This window comes from Antennarius striatus, chromosome 3 (genome assembly GCF_040054535.1).
Source record: "Antennarius striatus isolate MH-2024 chromosome 3, ASM4005453v1, whole genome shotgun sequence".
Taxonomy (NCBI): Eukaryota; Metazoa; Chordata; class Actinopteri; order Lophiiformes; family Antennariidae; genus Antennarius; species Antennarius striatus.
This window is the reverse complement of record NC_090778.1, coordinates 26,182,910-26,201,324: the sequence shown is the minus strand read 5'-3', so window position 1 is coordinate 26,201,324 and position 18,415 is coordinate 26,182,910. Positions and strand designations below refer to the sequence as shown.

The 18,415-nt window shown below is 41.8% G+C and overlaps 2 protein-coding genes across 5 annotated transcripts; both read left to right on the top strand.

The window, feature by feature from the left end:
- The first annotated feature begins 2,795 nt into the window (after positions 1 to 2,795).
- On the top strand, positions 2,796 to 8,841 carry ube2d4 (ubiquitin conjugating enzyme E2 D4). Its single transcript, XM_068310761.1, has 7 exons — positions 2,796 to 3,080; positions 4,188 to 4,251; positions 4,361 to 4,392; positions 4,501 to 4,578; positions 4,716 to 4,821; positions 5,493 to 5,586; positions 5,675 to 8,841. The coding sequence occupies exons 1-7, from the start codon at positions 3,057 to 3,059 to the stop codon at positions 5,718 to 5,720; spliced, it is 444 nt and encodes a 147-aa protein (XP_068166862.1). The 5' UTR covers positions 2,796 to 3,056; the 3' UTR covers positions 5,721 to 8,841.
- A 516-nt stretch (positions 8,842 to 9,357) lies between these two features.
- On the top strand, positions 9,358 to 16,356 carry dbnlb (drebrin-like b). Of its 4 annotated transcripts, XM_068310302.1 has the most exons (16): positions 9,358 to 9,514; positions 11,692 to 11,747; positions 11,947 to 12,059; positions 12,145 to 12,219; positions 12,423 to 12,572; positions 12,665 to 12,742; positions 13,070 to 13,221; positions 13,329 to 13,383; positions 13,506 to 13,618; positions 13,685 to 13,742; positions 13,851 to 13,965; positions 14,197 to 14,295; positions 14,522 to 14,596; positions 15,039 to 15,097; positions 15,184 to 15,259; positions 15,333 to 16,356. In XM_068310302.1, exons 1-16 carry the CDS (start codon positions 9,432 to 9,434, stop codon positions 15,467 to 15,469), a joined length of 1,494 nt encoding a protein of 497 aa, XP_068166403.1. In that variant the 5' UTR covers positions 9,358 to 9,431; the 3' UTR covers positions 15,470 to 16,356. The 4 variants fall into 4 exon arrangements, with proteins under 4 accessions (XP_068166403.1, XP_068166405.1, XP_068166404.1 ...); XM_068310304.1 differs by lacking the exon at positions 14,197 to 14,295; XM_068310303.1 differs by lacking the exon at positions 14,522 to 14,596.
- The last annotated feature ends 2,059 nt before the right edge of the window (positions 16,357 to 18,415 follow it).

Sequence of the window (18,415 nt, the reverse complement as noted above, 5' to 3'; positions counted from 1 at the left end):
TCAAATCACAGCTGAGGAAATGAGCCATGAAACACTGATTGCTCCAAACATAATGACCCTTTTTCCAGTTGCTAAGCTTAAGAATTATTTGATTGTTCAGAGTGCTGACTTCACTGCAAACATGAGCACTGCTTGCACATATTGCCCGAGTGTATAATCAAATCAAGACCATTGATACAAGGAGTGAACAAATATCTCTTAGTATTTGGGAACAATGGAGCTTTGTTCCATAAGAGAGCCCTCAGAAAGCTAATACACTGACCGAAGGTAGAACACCTCTGGGGACTGTGAGCTCGGCTTGTGCTCCACATTAATTTCTTGTGCTTTTATTGGATAATTCAGAGATTATCACAATCCATTTAAGCTAATTTTGAAAATGACAGTGAGCACATGTGCTTTGTCGTGGCAACTCATGGGAAAAGTGCCACTCGGAGAAATACGCTCGAGCTCGGTCATAGCTTTGGAATTAGCACAATATGTTGAGTGCTTTCAATTATACAACTCGTTCTAATGATGATTCATGTGACCAAACAGACGAATCGCCCGGAGTCTGCTGAGACCACGGTTTCAAATAACAGCACTATGGGCTATATTGTTCATGGGAGAGGTCAACTGAGCTCCTACCCCCCACCCATATCATCCCAGTCCTGACATATTCACACCTTGGCTCATACATCAACTCAGAACTCGGGGCACCAGACGTGTAACTGAAAACTCAACTTTTGGGCTAAAGGTGGGGAAAGTCCCAAAACTGCTAAGTGATATGCAGCCTAACAGAAGCAAAGACATCGCATGTTGCTGTAGAGGTTTACAGAGATAGCATCAAACCAGAGCTGAGAGGCTCACCAGAGTGTCTTTCAAAGCGCACAGTAGCAAGCAAACTAATGCAATTTGACATTTGAGAGGAAACTACAGTCGGATGACAGAGTGAGTTTTTCTAAACTGCAGTTACGAGCCAAAAGAGTGTGGGCCGGACCGCGTCTGAAAACCTCATGCTGATAAATGGCCTCTCCAAGAAGACAAACTCAAAGCACAAGGCCTCTGCTGCACAACACCCAAACTGCTACCTCTGCTGCTGACTGAATCTGATTACAGACAGGCCCCGAGGACAGGCAGGTCATTGAGAGCACAGTGATGAGCAAACAATAAGATATTATCTGAAGGAATCTTCAGCTTTTCCAAAGGAAAATGGTCCCTCTCAGTGTCACATTGACGATAGGATCCTCAACCTGACACTGAATCAGCCATTTAAGAAGAATGAACACTGCGACCCATTCATACACACTCACTAAAATAATGAGAGCTCTTTTTTCACTCTTGTTTAAGACATATAAAGGGAAACTCATGAGGCTTTGCAAGACAAGGCTGTCCAGAAACCGGAGCATACAGCTGACTCAGATGAATATGCCCTTATAATGATTGGGTATTGAATGAACAATTCCATAGTCTTTTTCTTTATTCTTATGCTCCTGTAAATAATACAAGTGTTTCCCTTCATTGTACTTTGCTGCTCTGTTGTCATGCACTTGAACAACGTACAATGAAAACAAAACTTGAGATCATATCGTGTATTTTGAGCGTGCAGCATTCAGACTGATAATAAACTGTAGATCTTGTGAAATGTTTTACATTTGAAGCTGCACATCTTTTCCGGTCATGTCGTTCCAGTGTTTGCTTTTGCTGCTTTCAAATAGTGACATCTTGTGGACACCTGGGTTCACTTTATGGTGTAGAAACCCAGATATTACTAAGTATTACACAGTTGTTTCAGTACTTCCGTCCTATTTATCTAAAACTCATAAACAACAGCAGCATGCAGCAAAGTGTCACACAGAGAGAACAGTAGGGAACTGGTTGCCATAGCTACAATATAATCAGGTAACCAAGGCAGGCTGTGGAAAAAAGACAATTACTTCTGTTCCACTTAGCTAAAATGCCTTTATTGATGAGTGCATTTCAAAGTAAAGTATCACAAAAAAAAAAGAAATTTAACATTTTTGACCCACAATGTCTTCAGGCCGTACGTGGGAAGAGGAGTACCAACAGTAATCCAATTTCCACCGGCGCCCTGTAGGTCAACAGCGCCGATGGCGGTCGTTGTTAACCCGGGCCTCGACCGATCCGGTATGGAAGTCATAGGTTTGATTCGCATCTTTGATTTGGCAAAAGTTTTACGCCGGATGCCCTTCCTGACGCAACCCTCTGTATTTATCCGGGCTTGGGACCGGCACAATAAGACACTGGCTTGTGTCCTCTTGCGGCTACATTAGGAGTAAAACCAAGTGGAATGTAGTGATTTATTTTACAGGCAACTAATGGGCCAGGATGCTAAACCAGCAAATCACAAACTAAATTTATAATATTTTTTGTGGGACAGAGGTTAATAGCATGTTAATAATAACAGTGATTCAACAACAACAATAGTAATAATAATTATTATTATTATAATTATTATAATAATTATAATTATTATTATTATTATAATATAATAATAATTATTATAATTATAATTATAATTATAATTATAATTATAATTATAATTATAATTATAATTATAATTATAATTATAATTATAATTATAATTATAATTATAATTATAATCATCATCATCATCATCATCATAATCATAATTTATAATAATAAACTACAAACACAATAATAATAATAAACTACAAACATCATCATCATAATCATAATTTAGATTAATAAACTACAAACATGGACGCTCTGAACGTCTGTTCACGCTTTTTCTCGCGATATTACCGAATATGATCGCCAGGCACGAAGAGAAGAGATGTTAACGTAGAGCGAAATACTCCCAGCGGTCTGTAACGTTGCTTAAAGATTTGTCATACAGTCTGTCGCTTTCTTTGAACTTGAAATCAAAAAAACTAAAAAAAAAATAAACAAAAAACCAAACTCTTTTATGTTAGACGTTATATTTCGTGATCAGACCGTGAGATTAAATCGAACTCGGCCCCCCAAAAAAAGCCAAATCGTATGTGTGAAGTAGCGATAGTTAGCTGACAGGCTACACAGACTTAGCCATTGATGCAATGGCGTTGAAAAGAATCCAGAAGGTGAGTATGTGGTTTTTCCTTTCGTGTGCTGATTCCACCTTCCACAGCTCATGTTTTCCTGACATTAGCGTCTCCTTAAAGATTGTAGAAGTGTCTGGACTTTAGTGTGGCTCGGTCTGGCCTTTGTTTCTTACGTTTTTGTGCTCCTTTATAATAATTATTCACAGACAAAGACGAGCTAACCGTTGTTTGGTGCAGTGCTACTGTACCGTTAGTCCCACCGCCGTCATCTTTTGACAGCTTACTTGTGTCCATCATTCATCCATATATTTATTCATTTATTGATCTTATTTATTTGTGTGTGTGTGTGTGTGTGTGTGTGTTCGTCGTAGACATCCTGTTCGATTATTAGATGACTTAAAAGGCGTATAGAGCTAGCTTATCAGGTCGCTTCGCCATGCTAGGCTACGTTAGCATCCAGCTAACGCTGGTGCTTCGGTTGTGTTGGGCTGGACACGCTCGGCTGTTTGCCGGGTGAAAGGCTTCGTTTTTCCGGCCGTCTTCACCCGTGCGGACGGGTCCGTGGATGTGTTCGGTCACTGAATGACAGCTGGTTGCCAAAATTGAACCCTGGTGTCAGTGTTGCCATATATGGGGTGGTAAATGGGGCACTGGGGCAGGACACGGTGTGTATTTATATAACAGATAAATTCAACTTCTTTTCGGGAGATGTTAAATAACAGGATTACTTTGCGTTCAACCATCTGTTGTTTTCCTGTCTTTAGCAGAATAGTATGTAAAGCTTGGTTATGGCACACAGGGGTCACCCTTATTCTACTCAAGGTTTCACGTTAGCTGTTTTTCTTTTCTTTTGTGGGTCATCTTTTCTTATGTTTGTTCGTTTTTGACACCTTTTTTTTTGGTAACATAAGGATTACAATCTACTCCAGGGCTGTAATGACGAAATTTAGAGGGGAATGACTCACTTGCCAAAACCCCAACCTCCTAAGATGAGTCAATAAATAATAAATGTCAGCTCTGATCTATTATTTTGACATAAAATCCTTTCGCTCAAAATTAAACTCGAGCATCAGCATATTTCCTCAGCGTATATACGCTATATAAAAAAAAAATAGAAAGTGAACATGCTGTTTGCTTTGCCTGTAGGAACTGTCAGATCTGCAGCGGGATCCTCCTGCTCAGTGTTCTGCTGGACCAGTTGGTGATGATTGTAAGTAGAAATTATTTTCTGATTAATGTCACGTCTATACAGCATGCCTATCCATGTGAAGAGATTTGATTCATAATTATATACTGAAGATTTAATATTTCATCCACAGTGTTTCATTGGCAGGCAACAATAATGGGTCCGGTAAGTGAAACTGAATTTTAACCTGACTGAAATCTGATTGAAATGAGAAACAAAAACCATAAGATTTGCATTAGCCTTCTTATCTTGTTTCTATTTCTGTTTCAACAGAGTGACAGTCCATATCAAAGCGGAGTGTTTTTCCTCACCATTCACTTCCCGACAGATTACCCCTTCAAACCGCCCAAAGTGAGTGCCAGGGTCTGCCTTGTGTTACCACCCATTGGGGGCACAGATTTCAACTCGCTTTAATTCTTTTTTTTTTTTTTAAATTAACTGGATTTTCATTACTTTAAGATTACAACCTTTTTTTCTGTCTTTCCCAGGTTGCATTCACCACAAAAATTTACCACCCTAATATCAACAGCAATGGAAGTATATGTCTGGATATATTGAGATCACAATGGTCACCTGCACTTACAGTTTCTAAAGGTGAGGACAAATGCATTTTAAGCCAAACTGAATTTATATTAAACTTGGTTAATGTCCCAGCCCAAAAATGCATCACTAAGTATTTGTGGGAAAATAAGTACTAATGATGAAAAATGAATAAAATAAATTTGGTTGAAATTATGTTAGAATGTCTGGTTAAAAACTTTATTATTAATATTATTAAGTGTCTCAATCAGAATCTCAGATCTCTTTCGGTCGTTCCGTATCGTGACTGAACTCTGTGGCTTTTCAATGTCCTCAGATGACATTTAGTTTTTCTTCCCAGTGTTAGAATAAATGTACGTCAAGAAATGTTTTTCATTTCCGTATCCAGAGACCACAGACATAAAGGGAATGTGACCTTTCCCATTTCCTCCTGTTCAAAACAGATAGCAGGTTTGAAAAAGCTGTGTTGATATTGTTTTTGTCTGTTTGCTCTATTTAACTGTTTCCTGGCCTACTGCAACCCTGAGACTCATGTCAGGGTTTTGAAGCTGAAGGTTTTGAACACCTTTACTTTGCTTATAATTATGTTTCTTACCAGGATACATAAAAACCAAGGCTTTTGAACATTTACGTATTTAATTTGGCTTTTAGAAACAAGTGGTGTTCAGTCTTCAGGGCTTCTCTCACGTTCAGATTCTAACACACCCTGTTATGTCCTTTTACAGTATTATTGTCTATCTGCTCCCTTCTTTGTGATCCGAACCCGGATGACCCGCTGGTACCAGAGATCGCCCACACGTACAAGGCCGATAGAGAAAGGTGATGAAATCCACCGCCATACGGACCCAGTTTTTAGGAGATGAAAGTCTTTATTTTGAGAATTTACCTGTAAAATGTTTTTCCACAGGTACAACAAACTAGCAAGAGATTGGACACAGAAGTACGCAATGTGAGAACGGAAAGGAGATCAAAATACGAATGAGAACAAAAAAAAACAACAACCCACGTTTCAATCAATCAACCAACTTTTACTCGTACAGCGCTTAATCACATCAGCTGACATTTCAAAGCGCTTGAACAGACAGAGAGACCCAACAGGACCCTGGAGGATTAAAAAAAAAAAAAAAAAACAGACAACAGCCCATCTTTTGGAAGAGGAAGCGGTGCAATGAGGTACAGCGCCACCTGGCTTTCCACGTGCCGAGCTGCTCCCGTCCTTCATGACTCGTATGGATCTGCTGAGCAGGACCTGATGGGCTCCTTTAAGCACTACCATCTGGAAATACACACAGACCACACACCACACTCAGACTTTAAACTGTTACTTCTGCTCTTGTGATTTTTCACTATCGTTATTGTTATTCATAGGCACCAAACTCACGGTCCGTGAATCATATGGTTCATATCGTTGTGCTATTCAGAAGCGACATGTTTGATTTATCTCAGAGGTACTGTCTCTGTCCCACTGGATATTTTGTTCTTACTGTATTTCCATGTATTTAGTGGCCTTTATGTGTTTTTGTTTTAGATAAACGTGCAATTGAGGCAGAATGTTCCTTGTCCAACACAGAATGGTGCAGTGCCATTACCAGCAGCTCATCTGTTGGCACATAATGTCTCTACCCCAAAACAATGTGAAAGATGTAAAGAACCATTAGTCTCTCACCCTCCTCCTTCTCTTCTTTTTGTTTTTACAACAGTGTTTTGTGGTGATGACACTGGAGAGCTGTTGTCAGGAGCCGTTGGGTCCGTTTTTCTCACACATGCTGTCATTGCCCTTATAGCTCGTATAAATATCCCTCCATGGTTGTCGTCTACAGTGTACGAAACTCTACTGCTTAACGTGTTATTCACGGTGTAGCTAGGAACAAAGCTACTCTCTGGGCGCCAGCGTCAGCCTTGCGCCACCACCTCAGTGCAGTTACTCAGGTATCTAGCCTAGTTATCAGCCTTTACATCACAGACACCCATGGTGAGAAAAATTACTGAAACAGAGCGCCAAGCTAAATCCCCCATCCCGGTTTTGTTTGTGTTAAAGATAACGGCCCTTACTTCCCCCAACAGGAAATCTGATCAAAGAAAAGTGATTCATGCATATCCAGGCAGAAGTATCGTCATTTTGTTCGAGGGCTTTCCCATCGTCTCTCGCACTCGGGACGTGAGCAGCTTCTCCCCGACGCTGTTAAACATGTACATGCTACTGTTTTCCTAACATGCGATGGCCTTCGGTCAGAGCAGTCGTACTAAAATGGGAACTAAAGAAGATTCGTTTACGGTCGTCATCTTGCCTCTCTGTTCCCTTTTGTGTTCTTATCTATTTTACCTTTTTTTTTTTTTCTGTATCTGCACCGAAGGACAGCACCCAGTTTCCTTGTCGGATTAGAAAATAATTAAAGTGATTCTTGATTCTTAAAATCTGTCAAGATGAATAAATACAGTGACTTGCCATTACGATGTTTCTGCTTTAAATATCAGGTGATGTTAATTTTGTCAAAATTAGTTCCTGTTCAGATCTGCAATGGTTTGTTTTGGGATTAATAATCCACAGTAAAAGTTTTCCTGGTTGATGCATTTGTGATTTTATTTTATTTTTTATTTGTATTGTATCTTTGAAAGCTTTAGTTTTAGCTCGTTTTTTTCATGTCACCAGAATTGAAGATGATTGTGATGTGTCATAACCTAATAATTAGTTTTTAATATAGTCCATTGTAACTGTTGGATAAAGAAATTGGGAAACGGTTTTCAATCTTGGCTCGTGTGATGCTGCCGATGTAAAGGGAATTGTTTGATTATTTTAAAGGGAAGGAATTCTGGCATTGACGCATTGAGTGGTTTCCTCCAGAAAAGTCCAGAATAAAGCATGAACATTTCAGAAGCTTTGATTCTAGACTTGACACAATCGAAAAAGGGGTGCACCAATGCACGAAAACCCCCTTCAAACCTCCTTTAGTAGGAAGCAAACCCATGGAAACTCTTGAGCTCAGTCTGGTTGTTTGTGACAGGCCAGTCTCTGACGGCACTCATCTTTTCCTCCAGCGTGCTGATGCCCTCGCTGCTCAATTTATGTCCCAAAAAATCGACCTCTCCGTAAAAAGTGACATTTTTCAGGGGGCAATTTACGGCCATCAGGGGTCAGGGGAACCTGCCAGTACTCGCTACACAGGCCGACTGAGCAGAACAACACATGGGTTATCACATTATTTAAAGGGAAGGAATTCTGGGATTGAGGCATTGAGTGGTTTCCTCCAGAAAGGTGAAGCGCGAACATTTTAGAAGCTTTGATTGCAGACGTGACACAAAAGATTTGGTGAAATCTTAAGATTTTGATTATTTTTAGTTTGCTGTAGAGAAAACTGTCAAAACAATTTGTCGTGAAATTCAGGGTATTCTGAAAGGTTGTGAAAATGAATCGTCTACATGCACTGAAATTGTTTTTACTACCAGACCGCAGTGGGAAATGGTTTGCATGTGATCGTACAAGCTTAGACTTTTTTGTGTGTTGTTGATTATTCGTCAGGCTATTTCTTTATTTGAAAGCTAAGAATCTTGCAATTTTTGTACTGAATGCAGCTTCAGTTCATCGTGTGAGTAATGTGGCAATGAAGCCTGTGGTCCAGTGTGCTCAATAGGGTTTACATAGGCAGCTTAGCATGCGTTGCACTCTGGAGAACCTTCTCAGCATTTGCCAGTTATCAGGGATTTCATTATAATTCATCTGCCTAACACCTCTGACTAAAATTTTAGCCTTAACACTAATTTTATATGTGTGAATGTGTTTGTGCGTGTGAGAGAGAACATGCTCATAAATTGTAAATTTGCTACCAGAGTTGTTTTGCCTAAAAAGATAATTCACTTCATCATTAGACATGAAATCCCCCTTGAGCAGAAACAATTTATTTTGGCAGATTTTTTTCAGCCTGGCCTTCTGAGTGCTGATCCAGCCTTCGTGCATCCTAAAGTTTTGATTACTGGTGTGTGCTTGAATTGCCATAATCTTTTCCACATGTCCTCACATAGCGTACAGAAATATCAACCCTCTCATAACATGAATAAAACTCCCCTTGATTTACTGCTGACCGCAGTCTTTTTTGTGTGTGTGCGTCCAAATGATGAATTGTTAACTATTGTGAACAAGAACCAGAAGAATATTGATGCTATTAAAGGTGGAGACGAATTAATCATACAGATAAAAATGTGGAAATAGTTTATACTCAGTGTCAACAGGTTTTGTTTCCCATGCAAGGTCAGTAAAATGTAAATAATCATGACATAAATCGCCAATTCAGACGTGTGTGGTTTAGGGTGCGTTGAATTTTGGTACAGGTACCGCGCGGTTGTTGCGGAGCAGAAAGCAACACCTCTGATACAGAGCGCTGTTTTTTTTAAATCACGACTTTAAATCGTGCTTTTGTCAAGTTTTACTTTCCAAAATGAAACTAGCTCGTCTATATTAATGGTTAATACCGTAACAATCGAAAACACCAACTACCTCCGCACTTCCGGAGTGACGCGGCTATCATCATCATGCAGGACGCTCCCGCTGAAGGGGCGTGGCCGCTAGCTGAACTAACTTCCTGTTGCGGCTGAGAATCAGCATAATAGCCACTCCCCATAGGAAGGGCGCATCTCGGGCGGCTAGCTGGCTACCTGTACGCGGCACGAAGATGGCAGTGAACCTCAGCAAAAACGGCCCTGCGCTGACAGCTGCGTTCAAGGAAGTGGTGGACGAAAAATCCGACACCAACTGGTAAAAAGGAACATTTAAAATACTCGCTAGCTTACTGGTCGGGGGTGCAGAATGTTAGCTGCTGCTAATGCTGCTAGCAGCTGCAGGCGTCAAGTAACGTTAAGTTGACGTAATGTTAGAAAAACTTAGCTTTTGACGTAACGGTACTTTGTTAACTGCAGCTGTACTTTATTCTTTTTAAGGAATAAAAGTCATATTTAACTACAAAAAATAACTACCCCTGTCATTTATTGTCAGTCGTGTGTGTTTAAACGCTAAACATTAGCTGAACAGCTGGTAATAGTTTTATTAGCTAGGTGATGGTAACCAGTTAACAGGACGTGCACGTCTGTATTATTTTACTTTATTTTTGTTAAAATCATTTTATGTGCTTGTCTGTTTTTAAAAAATAATAATTGCACATTCCCTCCTATACGTCGTCCACTTCCTGGTAAGATATGAGAAGTTAAATATGACCAAATATGTGAAATTCGGATGTGAATACTTCCGTTAAACGTTGTGGAAGGGTTGTTATTTGCCCTGGGGTAAAAATAAAACCTGTTGCTGACACAGTCAGTGTTTAATGATGACCTGGATTCATTAACTCCAACAGGAGCAACCGAGGGACTCCTGCTGGCTGCTTAACTAGACTAAAAATCCCAATTTTAGCCTCCTCCTAACAACAACACAACTTGCTGCTACTTGCAGAATTTGCCCTGATGTGTGTGTGTTGATGGCAGGAATGAAGGATGATTTCTGTCTGCAAGTACCTGCAGAATATTTTAAATACACACCAGTGTATGTCTGCAGAAATACTGGGGAAGTTTTCTCTGCGCAAACTATTCTGTGCCTTTATAAACCCATCAGCAGCAGTGATATGGGGTCTAAATCCATCACCGAACAGGAAATGATTTCTCCTGTTGAGTGTAAACTCATGTGGGAAAACATGCTTTCCCTTGTCGTCGCCGTCATGCCAGTAACATGATCATAGCAGGTGTTGCTTCAGCCGTGACTTACCTATGCAGGTAACTTATTGTTCCAGTTGGCATGGATTTTCTTAGGGGCGAGTTTGTTTAACAAAGGAGCGGTCATTTAGAGATAAACCGGTTTATTTTAAATTAAGATTTATCAAGAGTGGCCAAATCTTTCCCTACAAGTAGAAAAATACATTTAAAATACATTAATGTTCGTTTCTGTGAAGACACAAAGTCGACAATATTATTTTAGAGCTTGTAACAAATTCTAAGACATGGTTATAAGACATTTAAATACAACACACATATAAAGTCCTTAAATGGTCAAGTTAGAGTTCAATTTTCTCAGAAGACACGTAAATTGTTAGTACGTGGAATCTAAACCTTATAGGAAAATTTAATAGATATTATTTACATGTAATTTATATATACTTTTAGAGTTATTGTTGGTTATTCATTAGCAGTCAGCCTGCAGGCTATAATATTTCCCACTTTAATCAAATTGTTTCTTTGGCTTTAAAATGTCTGAACATAATGGAACATTATTCTCCAGAACTTAAACTAGTGTCCAAACCCAAAGGATTTTCATTTTGCATGATATTCAAGAAAGAAAAGCACTATGTTATGTTTTTACTTGAATATTTTAATCATTATTTACCAGAAATCGACAACATAGTTTCGGCTTTACAGTAAATCATAGTTTAATCCGTGCCTTGTCTCGTCTGATAGGTTTATTTATAGACATACCAAACAAGAATACCTGACATAACTGAAATCACACGGGTATTTGTGTGACAGCATAATCTTTTGATCGTGAGTATCTTGTTTTGACAGTAATTGCGTACACTTAGGGCTTTTTACTGCTTATTTAACCCCTAAAATAACCCATTTGTCCAGACGGTTCCTCTATTCTAATGAACCCGGCAGAGGAAAATAGGAAATGTGTCTCTACTGCAGGAAATGTTCTGGTATCACCTGGGGATTCTGTTTTAATAAGGCCTCGCATTTGTAGCTGCTTTTATTGAGTTTGTGATCTGTAACAAAAATGTCTTTTACTGGAGCAGAAAGTTACGGACATGGCTGATTTAAAACCAAAAGGGTTGTGTATTTAAATTGGCCTGCAACCCCTGTGAAACGTCTCTGGTGTGAAGTTTGGTTTAAGTCGTGTGCTGTGTGATCTGATCCGCTGGTAGTTAAGCATCTATTCGTTCATGTCGTCCTCAGGGCTTTGTTCACCTACGAGGGGAACAGTAATGACATCCGCCTGGCAGAAAAAGGAGGTGAGCAGATGTCGACCCTTTGCGATCATCTTTTCCAGTGTGTGCAGGGTTTGCACGCAGCCACAGTTCTGGAGAATCAGCACAAAAGGGCTGCATGCCTCTGCTTTCTCACCCCGTCATTTGTAAAAGGGAAGAATGTCCGCCGTTACACAACCAACCACAGCAGCCATTTAACTTTTCCACAATGTTTCTGCATCAGATGGAGGACTGGAGGAGTTGGTTGAAGAGCTGAACAGTGGGAAAGTGATGTACGCCTTCTGCCGGGTCCAGGATCCAAACTCTGGTCTGCCGAAATATGTCCTCATCAACTGGGTTTGTGCTGCACGGAGCTGTTGTGTCTCTGCTGCCCCATTTCTGGTGGTTTCACTTTAACGTTTGGAATAATTGTTTGTTTCAGACCGGAGAAGGAGTGAAGGATTCCAGGAAAGGAATCTGTGCAAATCATGTCAGCTCTATGGCCAATTTTCTTAAGGTAACATCGTGGCTGATTTTCTTAAGGTCTTTAAATGTGGATTAAATTTATCGGACATAAAAGATAATTTGTGAGCGGATTTGCATGATTTACAAACCTTCAGATTCCTGGACTTACTGGTCTTGTTGGTTGGTTTTGTGCCTGAATAAAAAGATAACAGCTTTTCTGAGCTAAAACAAAGGTTTTACTCCCCGTCTTTTCAGGGGGCCCATGTGACGATAAACGCCAGAGCGGAGGAGGACGTGGAGCCCGAGGTGATCATGCAGAAGGTGGCCAAGGCCTCAGGAGCGAACTACAACTTCCACAAAGAAAGCAGCAGCCGCTTCCAGGACAGCGGCCCTCAGGGGCCAGTGGTAAGAAGTTAGTTTTTTAAATCTGTTAATCAATAACATCTTGATTAACAGATGGATTTGAACTTTAACGCTGTGTGATTCTCTCTATCTAGGGCTCGGTGTACCAGAAGACCAACGCCATGTCTGAGATCAGAAGAACCAACAAAGACACCTTCTGGGCTCAGGCGGAGGTGAGCCCCGGGTCGCACAGGAAGCCAAGAGACTCTACAAGTTTCTGTGTGAAATGATTTTGAACGGTTGCGTAATTTTAAAGTGCAAGAACTCTCTATGTTGAGTTAGCACTTTTTAAATCGTTTCATAAATATTATGAGGGGACTAAATTCAAGCCAGGCTGTTTTTATCCGTCACAAATCTAACCAGTCAGCAGAAGCTTCGTTTAAATTTTACCTGTGTGCAGTTTGAGCTCATCTGTCAGAGACTCCCTGAGAGTTTCATCACAATCGACCGTAAACGTTTTCAGAATAACCAACCCGACGCTGACCTGGTCTGACCCTTAGAGAGAAGAGGAGAAACGTCGCCAGGAGGAGTCGCGTAAAGCCGAGGAGGAGCGCCAGCGTCTGGAGAGAGACAGGAAGGAGAGGGAGGCCAAGGAGGCGGCGCAGAGGGACAAGCGGGACAAGGAGAGGGCCTCTCAGATCGACCAGAAGAAGTAAGCGCCGGCAGGAAACGCACGCCGGTCCGGTCCGGTCTGCGGCGGCGTCTGGTGACATGCTCAGGTTGTGTTTCCTGTTTTCTGAATCATCAATTATTCACCAGGAAGTTCCAGCAGCAGCAGGAGGACGCGAGCAGGGAGCAGGAGCAGCGGCGCTGGGTGAGTGTTTCCACGTCCTGTCCCAACAGGAAGTCAGAGGGACGATATAGCATCGTTCTAGCTCCGCCTCCTCCCAGTTAGAGACACGCCCTTAAAGTCGTTTTCATTACCTCGTCTTGTAGAAAGAGGAGGAGGAGCGACGCAAAGCGGAGGAGGAGGAGCACAGGGAGGAGGAGGAGCGCCGGCAGCAGGAGAGAGACAGGAAAGAGAAGGAGGCGCGAGAGGAGGCGCAGAGGTGAGAGGAGAGGAGAGAAGAAGGTGGTGAGGAGCGAGCAGCTCCTCACGTCTCCTCCGTTTACAGGAAGTACCAGCAGGAGCAGCAGGAGGCCGAGAGCCGGGAGCAGGAGAGGCAAAGTCTGGTGAGTTCCTCCACACCCCATCCTCTAAATGTCTCCTACCTGTGATGTCACTTCCTCCCTCTTGTCTCCTCTGTGATGTCACTTCCTCCCTCTTGTCTCCTCCTGCAGGAGGCGGCGTCCCTCATCTCCCAGCGGGCCGTGAACCCCAGAGAGATGTTCCAACAGAGAGAGAGGGGGATGACGCCCAGTGACTCAGACGCCGCTCCTTCTAGCCCCAAACCAGGTAGGCCCCGCCCCCTGCTGACATCATAACCCCGCCCCCTGCACCTCCTTTAAATGCCGCCTCAGTAGAAAGCTGATTTTTCTGAAGAAATGTCCGTTAACTTTCCTCACCGTCGTCATTTTTAATATTTCTCCATCCTGGTGTCTCTTCTTCTGCTCAACCCGTCTGCTCTTTTTCTCCCTGGGGGGCCGGGCGGGTGGTGTGGGGATCCTCATGTTTCTCCTTTTTAAGGGCGCCTCCAAAGCCCCTTTCTGTCTAAGTCGGCGTATGAAAGTGAGCGATCCGGCTCGCCACAGCGCCAGGCTTCTCCCTCTCCTGTCCGACCCTCAGGTGTGAACACACACACACACACACACACACACACACACACACACAAAGCATGCTGGGATTTCTGTCATTGTCTTTCTTATAATCATTCATTTCATCACGATTTGTTACCACGTCAGTGTCTGAATGTCTCTGGTGGTTTTCAGCCTGTGTGAACTTGTGTGTGTGTGTGTGTGTGTGTGTGTGTGTGTGTGTGTGTTCGTGTCTCTGCCTGTGTTCTGGTGATAAGAGCCCGATGTGGATGATGGACAGTCCAGGTGTGTGCTGGATGAGGTGGAGGCCGCCCCCCAGCAGCAGGAGGAAGGTGGGGCAGCCTCAGGGGTTAACCCTTCACTCACCAGCTGTTGTCTAATCAGGGTTTATTATGAGCTCTCATGTGGTGGTGGGGGGGCTGCTGCCCCCTGTTGGTGACGCAAACACTGACTACACCAACTTCACACTATGAGCTGTATAATCAGCTCGTCACCATAACAACTGGCTGTTAGCTGTTAGCTGTAGCAGTGATGTCATCGATCACATGATCCTTTGTTCTTCTGTGTAGATACACCTTTTAGTTTCTTCTTTCCTTCCTGTTTTCACTCATTTCTTCACCTTCCTTCCCTCCTCCACCCCCCACAGCTGAGCCTAATGGGAGTAATCTGATTGATGAATGACTATTTCCTTTGAAGCTTGGGTGGTTTCCTGTTTGGGGGGGGGGGTTATAGGTGTTGGAACCTGCGACAGTCTAACTGATGCTCTATTTTCAGAGGAACCCCCGGCGGCCGTCTCCCCCGTTGAACCGACGCCGTTGGAGGAACCGACTCAGGTGGGCGTTTCCGTTCCCCAGCAGGAATCCTTCAGTTTGTCTCTGATGATTTAACCCCCCCCACCCACCCCCCACCCCCCCTACAGGTGGAGGAGAACAACTCCTACGAGGAGACGTCCAACAGAGGCATCTGCGCCAGGGCCCTGTACGACTACCAGGCTGGTGAGGCTCGTTTCCATAGCGACACCATCAGATCAAGCCGATGGGTCGTCAATAACTCTGATCCCTCTTCCAGCCGACGACACGGAGATCTCGTTCGACCCCGACGAGATCATCACCGGGATCGAGATGATCGACGAGGGCTGGTGGCGAGGCTACGGCCCGGACGGCAACTTTGGAATGTTTCCGGCCAATTACGTGGAGCTGATGTAGCGCAGGGGAGGCGGAGCCACGCACGGAAACGACACGCGGCGACGTGGGCCGTCGCCCCGGCGACGCTGCGACGGGAGCGAAGCCCCTCCGGCGAGCCAATCGGAATCATGGACCAGAAGCTTTAGAAACCTGTCCTCATTTCAAGAAAGAAATCGATTTCATTAAATTGTTGTGAGCAAATCCCCACCCCCCCCACCACCCCCACCTCTAAATATGACGCCGTTTCCGCCTCTTCTTGTTTGCATTCCTCACTGAGTGACTTTCATTCCATTTCGGGTTTAATTTTGTCGTCAATCGTATCAAATGTGAGAAGAAGAAGAAAAGACGACGACGTCAGATTTCTGCCTTCATTTCTTTGATTCCTTCGTGTTTATTTTGTGATTGAGCTTCCCATCCTGTGAATTTTAAAAACCCTGTTTGCAGACGGATCTGACTGTGGTTGAAGTGAATATTTAAAATGTTTGCTGTGCTCTAGGGGGGGGTGGACATTTATCAAGTGGCGGGGGGGGGATTACATAGAACGGTTTGTTTCCTTTTGACTGTGACTTCAGAGCAGCTCGTTTCATTTCAGAGCCGCCGTCGCCTGAAACCAGATGTCAGCAGATTGACGTTTTCAGGGACGAGCTGTCCACATTTCTTGTTTTATCTTTGATTCTCATAACGGTTGTTTGCGTTACCATGGTGCCATAACGAGGGGAATTCAATGCAGTAACGTTTAATGCAACAAATCTGCACAATTTGTTAGAATTTGCAGTTTCATCACAAAAAAGTGAGTTTTTTGTTTTGTTTTTGCTTTTAGTCTAAAGACGAAACTTTCATTCCTCATGGTTGTTTTTCAGAGTATTGTGTTGCACAGACGCGTCTTCGTAATAAAAGGAATAAACGTGTGTGTGTGTGTGTTTTCTGTCAGAAGCTTCAGGGATGTTCAGTCTGACAGGAAGTCTGATCACTGGAGCTGCTTCATGGTGGGTTTCCTGGAATGAGGGAATTTCCTCTAAACGCATAGGTTTCATTTTCACAAATGATTTTACTTCTCTTGCATCTTTTAGTTGAATCTTAGATGAACCCTGCAGCCTGAGAAACTCACGGATTAGTTTATAAAATAATCTAAAAATTTATCTATAAAAAAATTTCCTTTTTTTTTAAAATGTAAAGCTTACATTCACATTTTATTTTAATAATTTTAAGGATCCACGCAAAGTCGAACTCACTGCAAAATTTGAAATGATCAAATTCAACAATGTAAAAATATATAACTCACATAATACCATATTGACAGAAATTTGGTTCTTTTGATGACGTCACCTGTATAATTCCACTGTGTTAAAATGCAAATCTTAATATGACTAACAAAGAAACTTCAGTTGCGTTAGATTGACCTTTTTTTCTTTTTCTTTTTTTTAACCTCAATCTCACACATTAAATTCATGCTGCGTCCAGTTCTGGTTAATTTCGTCACAAAAATCTTTTCATCTCTTGTCTTTTTTTTTTTTTTTTTTTTCTGCTGAATTCAATTTCTCGCCACCACCGGAGTGTTTTCGGCGCCTGAGGCGCTCGCAGGTTGTTCCCGTGACTCACTTCATCTGTGATGGACTCACTATATTTTCTCCACCTGTTCTCATTTGCATCGTTCAGCCTCAGACACGCTGCGTGTCACTGAAAGCCTGAAATGAATCGCTGGGGATTTTTCTCTGCAGACATTTTCACGATTAAAAGACTCATATTTTATGAAATATAATATTTAATCTCTCTACATCAGACACTTGATCTGGATCAGATTTTTTTTTTAAAATTTCTATCCTTTTCCGCACATGCCCCTTCTAATTTGGTGCAAACATCAGTCTTCCATTTTTACAGTGAGGTGTTTTTTTGTTGTTTTTTTTTAAATGTTTGTCAGATAAAATGTCAAAAAAAGCAAAATAGAAACTTGTTTTGTTTCTGATCGCAAGACAAAAAAAAAATCCCTTAGAGATTAGGACAGCTTGTAGATATTTGGTTATTTTGACATTTAAATGTTAATTTTTTTTTAAATGTCACTCATCCGGAGCAGAGATGGAAGCCTATGTAGGGTACCCCCCCCCCACCACCACCACCACCACCACCATACAATTAAATTGATTAAAACCACATTGTTATTATCTCTACATCTGGTCAAGATGATCCAACTTTACAGGATTTAAAATATTTTTGGGGCTTAAGTGATATTAAACCTGGAGATGACTTGCTTTAACTCACTTCATTCTCTGTCTGGTGGAAAAAAAGCTGCTTCTGCATTTCCGTGAGTTTTATTTTTAGCCACTTTCTTTCTTTTAATTGATGTCCAGTAGAAACTCTTCAATAAAACAGAAGTGGAATTATTCCTCTGATCCCTTTTGATCCAACATCCAGTTTCAGAACTGGCTATAAACTATAAGTTCACAGGGTCGTGAACGCTATAGCAGCAAATTTCTTTTATTTTTATTCTTCAGCATTAAACAGCAGCTTTAATTCTTATTACAGGCAATCAGTTAAAATTATCTACTCTTATAATAACACATAAAATGTCACCTAAACTTTTGTTGTGTTTCATTTTGACATCAGATGCATGCACTCATAAATGGAACGGTGCCCAAATGAAACCATTCCATTCAGTTGAAAAGTCTCCTCGGCTGCAAAAAGAAGTGAAAAATTAATCAGGGATCCACCTCCATATCCAAACAGTTCAAAAATCCAAAGGCTCCATCTTTGGCGCACAAATCTGTCAATTCTCAAAAAAGGGGACAAAATTTTCCAAGCCCCGCCCCTTTATTCTGACGCAAAAAAATCAGACGAACCAAAGGTTTTTAGCAACTTTTATCCAAATGGTTTATGATGATTTTTTTTTTTTTAAAAAGGGTTTATTTAGTCCTGGTAACAAACAAGAAAACAAGCAAATATAAAAAAGAGGTCACGTGGTTTTGAAGTCGC

What these genes read in the sequence shown, in the direction of transcription:
- ube2d4 (XM_068310761.1), top strand. Translation starts at nt 3,057, where the DNA reads ATGGCGTTGAAAAGAATCCAGAAG. An exon ending in AGGCAACAATAATGGGTCCG is followed by an intron (nt 4,393 to 4,500) that starts GTAAGTGAAACT and finishes CTGTTTCAACAG; the next exon opens with AGTGACAGTCCATATCAAAG. An exon ending in TACAAGGCCGATAGAGAAAG is followed by an intron (nt 5,587 to 5,674) that starts GTGATGAAATCC and finishes GTTTTTCCACAG; the next exon opens with GTACAACAAACTAGCAAGAG.
- dbnlb (XM_068310302.1), top strand. Translation starts at nt 9,432, where the DNA reads ATGGCAGTGAACCTCAGCAAAAACGGCCCTGCGCTGACAGCTGCGTTC. An exon ending in GCGGCCCTCAGGGGCCAGTG is followed by an intron (nt 12,573 to 12,664) that starts GTAAGAAGTTAG and finishes CTCTCTATCTAG; the next exon opens with GGCTCGGTGTACCAGAAGAC. An exon ending in CCTTCTGGGCTCAGGCGGAG is followed by an intron (nt 12,743 to 13,069) that starts GTGAGCCCCGGG and finishes TCTGACCCTTAG; the next exon opens with AGAGAAGAGGAGAAACGTCG.